This window comes from Uranotaenia lowii, chromosome 2 (genome assembly GCF_029784155.1).
Source record: "Uranotaenia lowii strain MFRU-FL chromosome 2, ASM2978415v1, whole genome shotgun sequence".
Taxonomy (NCBI): Eukaryota; Metazoa; Arthropoda; class Insecta; order Diptera; family Culicidae; genus Uranotaenia; species Uranotaenia lowii.
The window spans coordinates 393173165-393185345 of NC_073692.1; the positions used below are offsets into that span (position 1 = coordinate 393173165).

General features: G+C 35.4%; 1 protein-coding gene across 1 annotated transcript; it reads left to right on the forward strand.

Annotated features, from left to right (window-relative positions):
* Nucleotides 1–7454: 7454 nt before the first annotated feature.
* LOC129747749 (lectin subunit alpha-like) lies at nt 7455–8083 on the forward strand. The gene is made up of 2 exons (XM_055742099.1): nt 7455–7590; nt 7658–8083. Exons 1-2 carry the CDS (start codon nt 7504–7506, stop codon nt 8057–8059), a joined length of 489 nt encoding a protein of 162 aa, XP_055598074.1. The 5' UTR covers nt 7455–7503; the 3' UTR covers nt 8060–8083.
* Nucleotides 8084–12181: the final 4098 nt, after the last annotated feature.

Below are 12181 nucleotides of genomic sequence, written 5' to 3' on the forward strand. Positions count from 1 at the left end.
GGTTTTTGAAGTAATCGAAAACAAATCATCTCGGAACCAATATCGCCCATTTTATAATGTTATGGTAAAGGTTTTATTTGAGTTTCATTTAAATTTTTCTTTTTTTGGACACAATAATGCCGCAGCAAATTTCAAATCCTTCTTTTGTCACTCGAAGTTGGAACATCGCGAGGGAGGGCATAATAAAGCATAATGCTAAAAACAAATAAATTGGAATAAATTGCACGGAAACTTGTATGCAACAAAATTTTATACTATATCATTGTACAAAGCCTATGAATCAAGAATTCAAAAGGTGAAATTATTCGAGTCTTTCCATTCTTTTTTGGTATTGTAATCTTTAGGATATTTGATATTTTTTCGAAATTTACTTAAAATACTTCAAACTTTATTCATTTCCCCCTTCTTGTTTTTTTTGGAAATTTCGAGGGAGGCGGGGGGACAAAAGGGGAAATTGATTTTTGTTCCAGCTTTATCCCATTAATTATTGTGAACAGTGATCAATGTATAGATTATTAGAATTGGATGGTAGAATTGAACACATTGATGACGAATAATAACTCAAATGTTATAGATTGGCTAATGAAATTGAAATGTATAAAACTAAAAACCCTCAGATTTTATTATCTTAAAAATTTTCCCCCGTTTGATTTCCTCCATGGCTATCAATGCATTGAAATCGCAGCCTTAAAACTCTTAATCTAAAAAGGTAACTTTTCTTTTTCTAACGAAACTCCAGGAATATTAAAATGGTTGGTTCTAAAAAGCTGGAATTTATGAAAATCGGTTGATTAGTTTTCAGAACTCAGTCCAAATAGTTATTCAGCTAAAAATTCACTGTTAAGTGGGGTATGGAGCGCTTTGAAAAGTTCTTCAATTCAAGTCAAAACTTTACTAACAGGGTAGTTGTATTTTTCAATCCAAAATGTAGGCTCATTATTGCATCCGAATATCTCGTACCTACCAGTACCACGTGATTTGAACAGAAGAAGGAATAGAAACACCCACCAAAATATCCCCATTCAAATATTTAATGCTTAGCAAGCTTTGATTTGTTTTCAGTACACGTGAACTCTGGATGGTTGTTTCTAATGCCCGGCTCATGGTGATGTTGAAAATAACCCCGCCAAAGGAAAAAAATCGGATGACAAAATGGGTGCCATGACTTTTGATTCGTGTCAATAAAACCATAAGTTGTATGGGAGGGTCTCTTTTCTGAGGTGGGACGGGCTCAGAACTATTATTAAAACCTTACCCTGGTCCAACTACATCTCTGTACCAAATTTTAGACTGATCGGTTAAGCGATGTGGATTTTTATAAGGTGCATACAAACAAACAAACAAACATACCCGATCAGAAGAGCATATCAAAATTATAACTCAAACGTATCTCACCAAGATATTTACATTTGATTCAATTATAATTAAGTAGGGGAGAGTGGAGTAACGTGGGCCATGGGGAAACGTGTCATCGTTATTGCTTGGCGTAAGCATAATTTTCTATATGTTGTTGACTTGAATATCTATCATATGCTTCTTTTATTTATCAAGTTTAAAAAAAATTAAAAAAATTACTTGTATAATTAAAAAAATACCCGGTAATTGCATCGCTGGGGAATCTAAAGTTCATTAAAAAAATATACTTTTACGCTTATGATCTTAATTTTGTTATGATCTTTCACGTGGAAAAGGAATGTTTGATGAAACATCAATAAGTCACACAAACGCAAACAATTTGCAAATCATAGCTTGTGGGGAATCGTGGGCCACACATATTAAACCACCTATATTTTTATGTTTTTATACACATTCAGTACATAAAATACGTTTTCCATATCTGTAAAGTTTTTTTATGCTAAATGAAGAGCTTTTAAAAATATTTTGTCCATCCTATATAAGCAATTTTCCCGAGACAGGTTTTTTAATTTATTCGATCATACACAACTCCCTTTTATATTTAATCATCTGGAATTGCTTTAAAACAACGAAATGAATTGTGAAATTACAGTTATGGTTTAACTGATAAAGTTTACATGTTATTTGGTCAATTTGGAATTGGTGGCCCACAATCCCCCACCGCTTTTCAAAATTTCAAAAAAATTGCCTTTTTTAAAACACTTAGAATTTGGGAAAAATAACATATTCAAAATTCAAAAAAATTGCCTTATGATACCTTAAAAATGTAGAAAACCATACCATTTTTTATTTTAATTTTATGTTTTATAGCAAAGAAGTTATGAAACAAAGAAAAAAAGTGGCCCATGATTCCCCACACTCCCATACTTTAAATTATCGATTTTAAGTTTCTCCAATCTGAATTATATCTTATTCTGATTGACAGACTTGAATGGGGTTGAGCTCATTTAAAATGATAAAGATTTCTTTCGGATTGTCCTAAAATAAAATGATCATGTCATATTTTGATATACGTGCAACTTTTCATGAAACACGGACATCGAAGTCAACGGCCCAAACCGTGCTTTAATGAGTTTCGCTCAACAGATCCACAAATTTGAATCCAATTTTTGGGAAACTAAAAATGGAGAATGGTTTTAGCTTAAAATGTGGTTTATTGACATCCCGATCAAAAGGGAAAAACAAAATTATATCAAAATGAGATATTTTGATACCCTTTTTTTCTATCTAAATGAGTTATAATTCAGTACTCGTAGGATGTTAAAATATCTCAAACTATATCAAAAAATCTATACGATCATAGCTAAATTATATCAGTTTTTGATATGCTCCTATCAAGATTATATCTCGTTCAGATAGCATAGTTTGATATTGGGCAGAACAAATCCTATCAAAATTATAACTTATCAAGATATGAATGCTTCGAGAAAATTTTCTAGTGGAATGTCGATAAATCACATTATTGGCTAAAACCATGAGCCATTTTTGGTTTCCCAAAAATAGGATTCAATTAATGGATCTGTTGAGCGAAACTCATGATTGTACGGTTTGGGCCGTTGACTCCGATGTCCGTGTTTCATAAAAAGTTGTACGTACATATACACAACTACAGATATGATCATTTAATTTTAAGACAATTCGAAAAAAAAAATCTTCATCATTGAAAATGAGCTCAACCCGATCAGGAGAGCATATCAAAATAATAACTCAAACGTATCTCACCAAGATATTTACATATGATTCAGTTATAATTAAGTACTCAAAATTTTCGATTTTAAGTTTCTCCAATCTGAATTATATCTTATTCTGATTGACAAACTTGAATGGGGTTGAGCTCATATTCATTGATCAAGATTTTTTTCGGATTGTGCTAAAATAAAATGATTATATCTTATTTTGATATACGTTCAACTTTTTCTGAAACACGGACATCGAAGTCAACGGCTCAAACCTTACATTAACGAGTTTCGCTCAACAGATTCATAAAATTGAATCAAATTTTTGGGAAACCAAAAATGGGGCATGGTTTTATCAAATAATGTGGTTTATTGACCTTCCACTAGAAAATTTTCTTGAAGCACTGATATCTTGATAAGTTATAATTTTGATATAATTTGTTCTGTCCAATATCAAACTATGCTATCTGAACCAGATATAATCTTGATAGGAGCATATCAAAAACTGATATAATTTAGCTATGATCGTATAGATTTTTTGATATAATTTGAGATATTTTAACATCCTACGAGTACTAAATTATAACTCATCCAGATTGGAAAAAAATGAATATCAAAATATCTCATCTTGATATAATTTAGTTTTTCTCTTCTGATCGGGAATCCTATTCAAGTCTGTCAATCAGAATAAGATATAATTCAAATTAGCAGTGCTGGTAGCGAGTCACTTTTTAGTGACTTGGTCACTTTTTTTGGGTCAGTCACTAAAAAGTCACTTTTTTCATCATTTGGTCACTAAAGTCACTATTTTCCGAAAAATTGTCACTTTTATCACCAAAAGTCACTTTTTTCACCAAAAATAAACCAATGAAAGAGTAATTTGAATTGCGCGTGTTTATATTGACGGTTGTAACGGTAAATTACTTGATCAGTCAGTCAGAAATTTTTTCGCCTCCGGCGGAATTTCGGCATAAATCACCCTTGGCTTGAGACATTTCGATCTACGACATTATTTGACGTTCATGAATTGAAACTAACTTTGATTGTAGATTATAATTTTTAGTTCAATCAACCTTTTGTATTGGAACTCAAAACTTGATATACAAAAACCCTACCTCGTCTTTATAATGGGTTTTTATTAAGAAATGTAACTAACATTGAGATTGAAACGAACCATTTTTTTTTTATTAAAATGTTATGATGGTATGAAATATTCTTAAAAAAACAATTTCAGACTCAATTTTATTTCGTGTTTTTTTATTCTTCTAAATACTTAAAAAAAAGGGTTTTAAAAATTTACACAAGGCCACAAAATTTACATTTTTCTTAAGTGCAATGAATTTAAACGATTATTTCAACTAATTTGGGTTCCCCGAATCTAAATATGTATGCAATATTTCTATCAGCTTTTGTTATTGAAATAACTTTGAAAATAATTAAAAATCTTTAGATAAGTTTCTGCACTTTCTTTTACAAAAACTCAAATCAAAAACATATTATTTAGAAATAAAAGTTTTATATGAATTAATGAACTTTAAATAGAATCATGTTTTTTTTTACACTTTCTGCTGTGATGTCAAAAATACTTGTAATGACATTTTTCCATAATCAGTTATCTATCAATTTTACTAGTAATAAACTCCTTATCACCAAAACTTCGGCCGAATTTGACGAAATTTCTAGTTGAGGACACTATTTACCAAATCAATAATTTAAAAAAATAAGCACCAAAATGGTTATGGTGAAACATGTTTATTGAAAAAACTTTTCCTGACATGTTTTTAAAAACTAATATTTTTATTTCCATATTGTTTTTTCAATCTTCAAATAAATTTACCGAATTTTATTGTACAGTTTTTTTTTCAATTTTTCTAATGAACTTCCCAGATTTTGTCCAATCAAACTTTTTAAATTTTTAAGACATATTTTTAACAATTGTTTCCTTGTTTTTAAATTCTGAATTTTCGTGTTCTTCAATCATAAGCCTTTAACTCCAAATTTTTAATAAAAATACATAATTTCAACCTTCTGTTCTTTCAGGACCCAATACTTTAATCAAAAGAGACAAAATACTCAGAGCTTGTAATTCAAAGCTTAAAAACCTGCGATTGAAAATTTAAAAACTTTTTATTAATATTTTTTATATGAAATCACGTTTTTTGGATCGATCATGATTTTTAAATTAATCTGAAAGGTTCAAAAAATTGTTCTAAGTAGCAACTTTAAAAATTAATTTAAATACGCAGTGTTAACTAACTTTGTATTCAATTTGTGCTTTCAATATTAATAACAAAAGTTTTGAACTCATTATTTTTAATTTTTCATCAGTTTTTATCATTCAATTAATCACTCATTTTCTAACATTTCGTTGTCAGTGTAGTTGACCATGAAGTTATTATTTAAGCTTCAAAAATGAAATTTTGATAATTGTAGGATTCTACTTTATTGAAAGTTTTATGTCTGGCTTATATAACTGGCACTTTTAAAATAATTATAAATATATTCCTCTTTTTTTTATCCAATTAAATTAAACCATCGAACATTGAATAAATTCTGTTCAAAATTAATTTCTTATTCAGTAATCGGTAATTCACATTCTAAATCGCGATGAAATATTTTTTGTTCAAATTAAAAAATTACAGCGGAATTTCTCACTAAACTAGTTGAAAATGAGGAAAAGAATTCCAAATTTAGAGGAATAAAAATTAACAATTATTATCATTTTCCTAACATCTATTCATGGTAAGTTTTGTACAAGATTGGACATTTATTTTAGAATTCAGATTTTTTATTTTTTTTTCATTGTAATATGTTTCCAAAATTTTGTTTATCAGTCATTTTTTTAGTTTGTGCGTTGAACATGAGTGACAAAGGTTGTAAGAAATCCCTTTCCTTTTCAATGTTTTATTGTTGGTATTGTTATTATTTTTATCTCAATTTGAATTTCGTAACACCCCCCCCCCCCCCCCCCACACACACAGAAGGCTGCCTGTCTGCCTGACTGACTGACTGACTGCCTGACTGCTTCGCACGGGCCTGATTTGGTCACATTTTTTGTACTTCAAAGTTTCGTTTTTCGTTCTACATAGTCACAATTTGGTCACTTTTTTTCAAATTTTGGTCACTAAAGTCACTACTTTTTCATTGTCAAACCGCTACCAGCCCTGAATTGGAGATACTTAAAACCGAAAATTTTGAGTTCTTACCCGATCAGGAGGGAAAAACTAAATTATATCAAGATGAGATATTTTGATACTTCTTTTTTCCTATCTAAATGAGTTATTATTCAATACTCGTAGGATGTTAAGATATCTCAAATTATATCAAAAAATCTATGCGATCATAGCTAAATTATATCAATTTTAGATATGCTCCTTTCAAGATTATATCTCATTCAGATAGCATAGTTTGATATTGGACAGAACAAAACCTATCAAAATTATAACTTACCAAGATATGAGTGCTTCGAGAAAAATTTCTATATTTCAAGAATAAATAAACTTGTTTTTTTACAAACTGCTATAGATGTATTTTTAATTAAAATGATTGAAAAAAACTAGGGGACCCCCGACGGCTTAATCCGGCCCTGACCGCAGTACAGTGCAGCAATTAACATAAAGTACTCACTCTGCACAAATCCTGATTCCTACATTATTCAATTCATTACAAACATCAAACTTTTAGTTCCTTTTTTGTATGTGATTCTGTATGTCTGATGACTATTCATGAACCTGCAACTATATACATATACATCAGTCGAATTCCGATGAATGATTAACATTTCTAACCTCTTTAATTAAAATTGATATACATATCGACAATGTCAATCAGATGGACATGATGCAAGCGAAACGAGCTGCAAATTAGAAAACATACGGCTAAAGTATTCCAAATATATCACAGTGACTTATAATTAGGGAAATTTACACCGTAATTAAGAACATACGATGAAGGAAAACACCAAATATGAACATATTTACCATAGGTGAAAAAAAACTAACCTAATTGAATATGTATTCATATACAGTCTGGCTTGAGCCAGTTCGATGAAGCAATTAAATGATAACGAGTTGGGTTTTTTTCAATGCTTTATTGCTGCTACGACGATGCAGGAAACCCCAACTAAGTGTTTTTTTTTTAAACAAATAATCTGCTTGTCAATATGCAAATTGATAACTGTCCCCATCACTGAGAAGTGGAATTTTTAAAATAAGTGTTAACGGTCAAGTTTTTTTTCAAACACCAAAATTGAAAAATTGTAACGATTTTATAAAAATTCTCAATTCAAGTTGAGATAGCTTAATGTCGCTATCCGAGAAGTGTAAGACGAAAAACATATCATGATCACGTTTGACGCTGTCACCGCAGATTTTCAGTCGATTAGAAAAATAGCCGCTGATAAGATCGGAACATGAAGTCTGCACTGATTTTGTTCCTTGTAGTTTTAGAATCATCTATTTTTATTGTGGATTCTAAGTTTTTTATGTCTTCCTTCGAGGTATATTTGATACACTGAAAATATCTGAAAAGGGTGTTACCAGACTTTTTCGGTTTTTTTTTTTCAGGCAAACTGGTACCGCGCCTTCCAGAGCTGTGCTGCATCCGGGAAGCGGCTCGTTTCGGTGGAATCTCAGCAAAAGCATGACGCTCTGGTCGACTACATCAAGACCACTAGCCGATATGTTAATTTCAGCCGGTTTTGGCTCGGGGCAAACGATATGGCCGAGGAAGGAACGTTCGTTTGGGTTCACAGCGGTCGAACCGTGACCTATACAAGATGGCATTCGGATGAGCCAAACAACACCGGAGGGGTGGAAAATTGCGTGGAGCTAGTGTATGACACCGTTGGAAAATATATCTGGAAGTGGAACGATACGGAGTGTAAGGATAACAAGCGATATTTCGTGTGCGAGGATGACTTTATCGAGGACGATAGTGATGACGAAATAAAGGAATTTAAAAAGTGATATCAGGAATTGTTTTTTTTTTCATAGAGGTTGTTTTACTGGAATTTTGTAGGTAGGATTTTTCCCATAGTCTACGGTTTTTTTAAATAGCCGAATCAAAACTGGTTAACCTTGATTGGACTTTCCAGTTTCCTAAACACAAAACAGGTTCCAGCCAAAGTTCCAGACGGAATATTTGAAGCAATCCTTGAACGTTTTGATATCAGTTCTAAACAGTTTGCTTCAAGAAGAGAACATGAAGATTCCGGTGATTCCGCTTCTAATGGTGCTACATTCAGCTGTTCTTTTTGTGGATTCCAAATTATATTTATCCGAATCAAAGGTACAGACAATATTACCCAAAATTTCCTTTCAAACATTCTTAAAAGTTTTCAAATCACTTTCTAGGGTAATTGGTTCAATGCCTTCCAAACTTGTGCTGCATCCGGGAAGTGGCTGGTGTCGGTGGAGTCCCAGGCTAAACATGACGCCTTGGTTGAATTCGTTTACAGTTTGAAACCACTGTTTACCAGAGTATGGATTGGTGCGAGTGATCTCGCCGAGCAAGGAACGTTCGTTTGGGTTCACAGCGGCCGAGAACTTTCCTTCGAAAGATGGAATAGGAACGAACCGAATAACGCTGAGGGATCTGAACATTGCGTTGAACTTGTTCATGAAAAAGAGTTTGATTGGGAATGGAACGATACCAATTGTAACAATGAATTTTATTTTGTTTGTGAAGATGGTTCGTTGGAAGGGGAAGATGAAATCGATGTTTTCAAAAAATATTTTGTTGTCACATTTTCGTAGATGACGGAAAAATTAAAGAAACATAAGCTATCAAAGAACGAAAGAACATAAGCCGTAAATATAATGAATTTTTCGAAAAAGATACAACGGCTCACCGACAGGACTTGAACCTGCAATCTCCGCTTCAGTACAACGGCGCGTTAGCCAATTCCACCACGGTGAACGTGATGAAACCGGCGAACCCGAGCAATCGAGCTCTGCCGATCAACTGCTGGACCTTCTATCGAAATGCGGGATATACATTGTGTTGTCTGTCTGTCTGTCTGTCTGTCTGTCTGTCTGTCTGTCTGTCTGTCTGTCTGTCTGTCTGTCTGTCTGTCTGTCTGTCTGTCTGTCTGTCTGTCTGTCTGTCTGTCTGTCTGTCTGTCTGTCTGTCTGTCTGTCTGTCTGTCTGTCTGTCTGTCTGTCTGTCTGTCTGTCTGTCTGTCTGTCTGTCTGTCTGTCTGTCTGTCTGTCTGTCTGTCTGTCTGTCTGTCTGTCTGTCTGTCTGTCTGTCTGTCTGTCTGTCTGTCTGTCTGTCTGTCTGTCTGTCTGTCTGTCTGTCTGTCTGTCTGTCTGTCTGTCTGTCTGTCTGTCTGTCTGTCTGTCTGTCTGTCTGTCTGTCTGTCTGTCTGTCTGTCTGTCTGTCTGTCTGTCTGTCTGTCTGTCTGTCTGTCTGTCTGTCTGTCTGTCTGTCTGTCTGTCTGTCTGTCTGTCTGTCTGTCTGTCTGTCTGTCTGTCTGTCTGTCTGTCTGTCTGTCTGTCTGTCTGTCTGTCTGTCTGTCTGTCTGTCTGTCTGTCTGTCTGTCTGTCTGTCTGTCTGTCTGTCTGTCTGTCTGTCTGTCTGTCTGTCTGTCTGTCTGTCTGTCTGTCTGTCTGTCTGTCTGTCTGTCTGTCTGTCTGTCTGTCTGTCTGTCTGTCTGTCTGTCTGTCTGTCTGTCTGTCTGTCTGTCTGTCTGTCTGTCTGTCTGTCTGTCTGTCTGTCTGTCTGTCTGTCTGTCTGTCTGTCTGTCTGTCTGTCTGTCTGTCTGTCTGTCTGTCTGTCTGTCTGTCTGTCTGTCTGTCTGTCTGTCTGTCTGTCTGTCTGTCTGTCTGTCTGTCTGTCTGTCTGTCTGTCTGTCTGTCTGTCTGTCTGTCTGTCTGTCTGTCTGTCTGTCTGTCTGTCTGTCTGTCTGTCTGTCTGTCTGTCTGTCTGTCTGTCTGTCTGTCTGTCTGTCTGTCTGTCTGTCTGTCTGTCTGTCTGTCTGTCTGTCTGTCTGTCTGTCTGTCTGTCTGTCTGTCTGTCTGTCTGTCTGTCTGTCTGTCTGTCTGTCTGTCTGTCTGTCTGTCTGTCTGTCTGTCTGTCTGTCTGTCTGTCTGTCTGTCTGTCTGTCTGTCTGTCTGTCTGTCTGTCTGTCTGTCTGTCTGTCTGTCTGTCTGTCTGTCTGTCTGTCTGTCTGTCTGTCTGTCTGTCTGTCTGTCTGTCTGTCTGTCTGTCTGTCTGTCTGTCTGTCTGTCTGTCTGTCTGTCTGTCTGTCTGTCTGTCTGTCTGTCTGTCTGTCTGTCTGTCTGTCTGTCTGTCTGTCTGTCTGTCTGTCTGTCTGTCTGTCTGTCTGTCTGTCTGTCTGTCTGTCTGTCTGTCTGTCTGTCTGTCTGTCTGTCTGTCTGTCTGTCTGTCTGTCTGTCTGTCTGTCTGTCTGTCTGTCTGTCTGTCTGTCTGTCTGTCTGTCTGTCTGTCTGTCTGTCTGTCTGTCTGTCTGTCTGTCTGTCTGTCTGTCTGTCTGTCTGTCTGTCTGTCTGTCTGTCTGTCTGTCTGTCTGTCTGTCTGTCTGTCTGTCTGTCTGTCTGTCTGTCTGTCTGTCTGTCTGTCTGTCTGTCTGTCTGTCTGTCTGTCTGTCTGTCTGTCTGTCTGTCTGTCTGTCTGTCTGTCTGTCTGTCTGTCTGTCTGTCTGTCTGTCTGTCTGTCTGTCTGTCTGTCTGTCTGTCTGTCTGTCTGTCTGTCTGTCTGTCTGTCTGTCTGTCTGTCTGTCTGTCTGTCTGTCTGTCTGTCTGTCTGTCTGTCTGTCTGTCTGTCTGTCTGTCTGTCTGTCTGTCTGTCTGTCTGTCTGTCTGTCTGTCTGTCTGTCTGTCTGTCTGTCTGTCTGTCTGTCTGTCTGTCTGTCTGTCTGTCTGTCTGTCTGTCTGTCTGTCTGTCTGTCTGTCTGTCTGTCTGTCTGTCTGTCTGTCTGTCTGTCTGTCTGTCTGTCTGTCTGTCTGTCTGTCTGTCTGTCTGTCTGTCTGTCTGTCTGTCTGTCTGTCTGTCTGTCTGTCTGTCTGTCTGTCTGTCTGTCTGTCTGTCTGTCTGTCTGTCTGTCTGTCTGTCTGTCTGTCTGTCTGTCTGTCTGTCTGTCTGTCTGTCTGTCTGTCTGTCTGTCTGTCTGTCTGTCTGTCTGTCTGTCTGTCTGTCTGTCTGTCTGTCTGTCTGTCTGTCTGTCTGTCTGTCTGTCTGTCTGTCTGTCTGTCTGTCTGTCTGTCTGTCTGTCTGTCTGTCTGTCTGTCTGTCTGTCTGTCTGTCTGTCTGTCTGTCTGTCTGTCTGTCGGTTGAAAATTGTAAAAGTTATGGTTTCTCTAGCGTCACAGTAATTTTTTGCGTAACAGTAACTTTAGCGTTACAGTAAAAAAAAAATTCCCACCTGCTCTAAGTTTAAATAGATCTAAGCCTTATCAGAAGATCAATATTTGATTCAAGCAGAATCTGACCTTGGAAAGAGATGTTTTTGAGCCTCAAGTGTGAATAAAATTTTATGGTATTTTGCTCGGGAGAAGCAAAAAGCAATGGTTTTTCATTTATAACTTATTTCTCCACTAGCCGATTAATTTTTAGAATTAGTTTTCTTAAAGTCAAAATAAAGACAAAAATATCACCAGAAGACCGCATTTCTCATTTTAATGATGGGAGTGTTTCTTCGATGCAAAAGATCATCTTTCTGTTAGGGAACTCTTTTAAGTTCTCTTGAGAATGTTAAATTTTCTATTGTTTGTACTAAATTTGTATGTAACTCCATGCTGGGGTCATTAAAAAAATAGTTTATTTAATGTGTCAAAGACTACTTAAAACTAATGTGATGATAGTTGATGGAAACTAATTCAACTGAAGAGAATCGAAATTATTTCAATACCATTTTGATCGAATTTCTACTGAATCTTTTCGAAAGCCTTAAATCTTTGGCGAGTGTTTACTTGCATGTGCTTCCGGCCATGCATTTAAGGTGTAATGAGGGTTAGCTGTTTTGTGAAAAGAACATTTTTTTGTGTTATTTTGAAATAAGAAGCTATTAAACGAAGAATTATTTGCGAATCTTTTCGAAGGGAAAAAAATTGAGACAATTTTCTATG

Coding starts and splice junctions, on each gene's coding strand:
- LOC129747749 (XM_055742099.1), top strand. CDS start 7,504: ATGAAGTCTGCACTGATTTTGTTCCTTGTAGTTTTAGAATCATCTATT. Junction 7,591..7,657: donor TTTTTATGTCTTCCTTCGAG/GTATATTTGATA, acceptor TTTTTTTTTCAG/GCAAACTGGTACCGCGCCTT.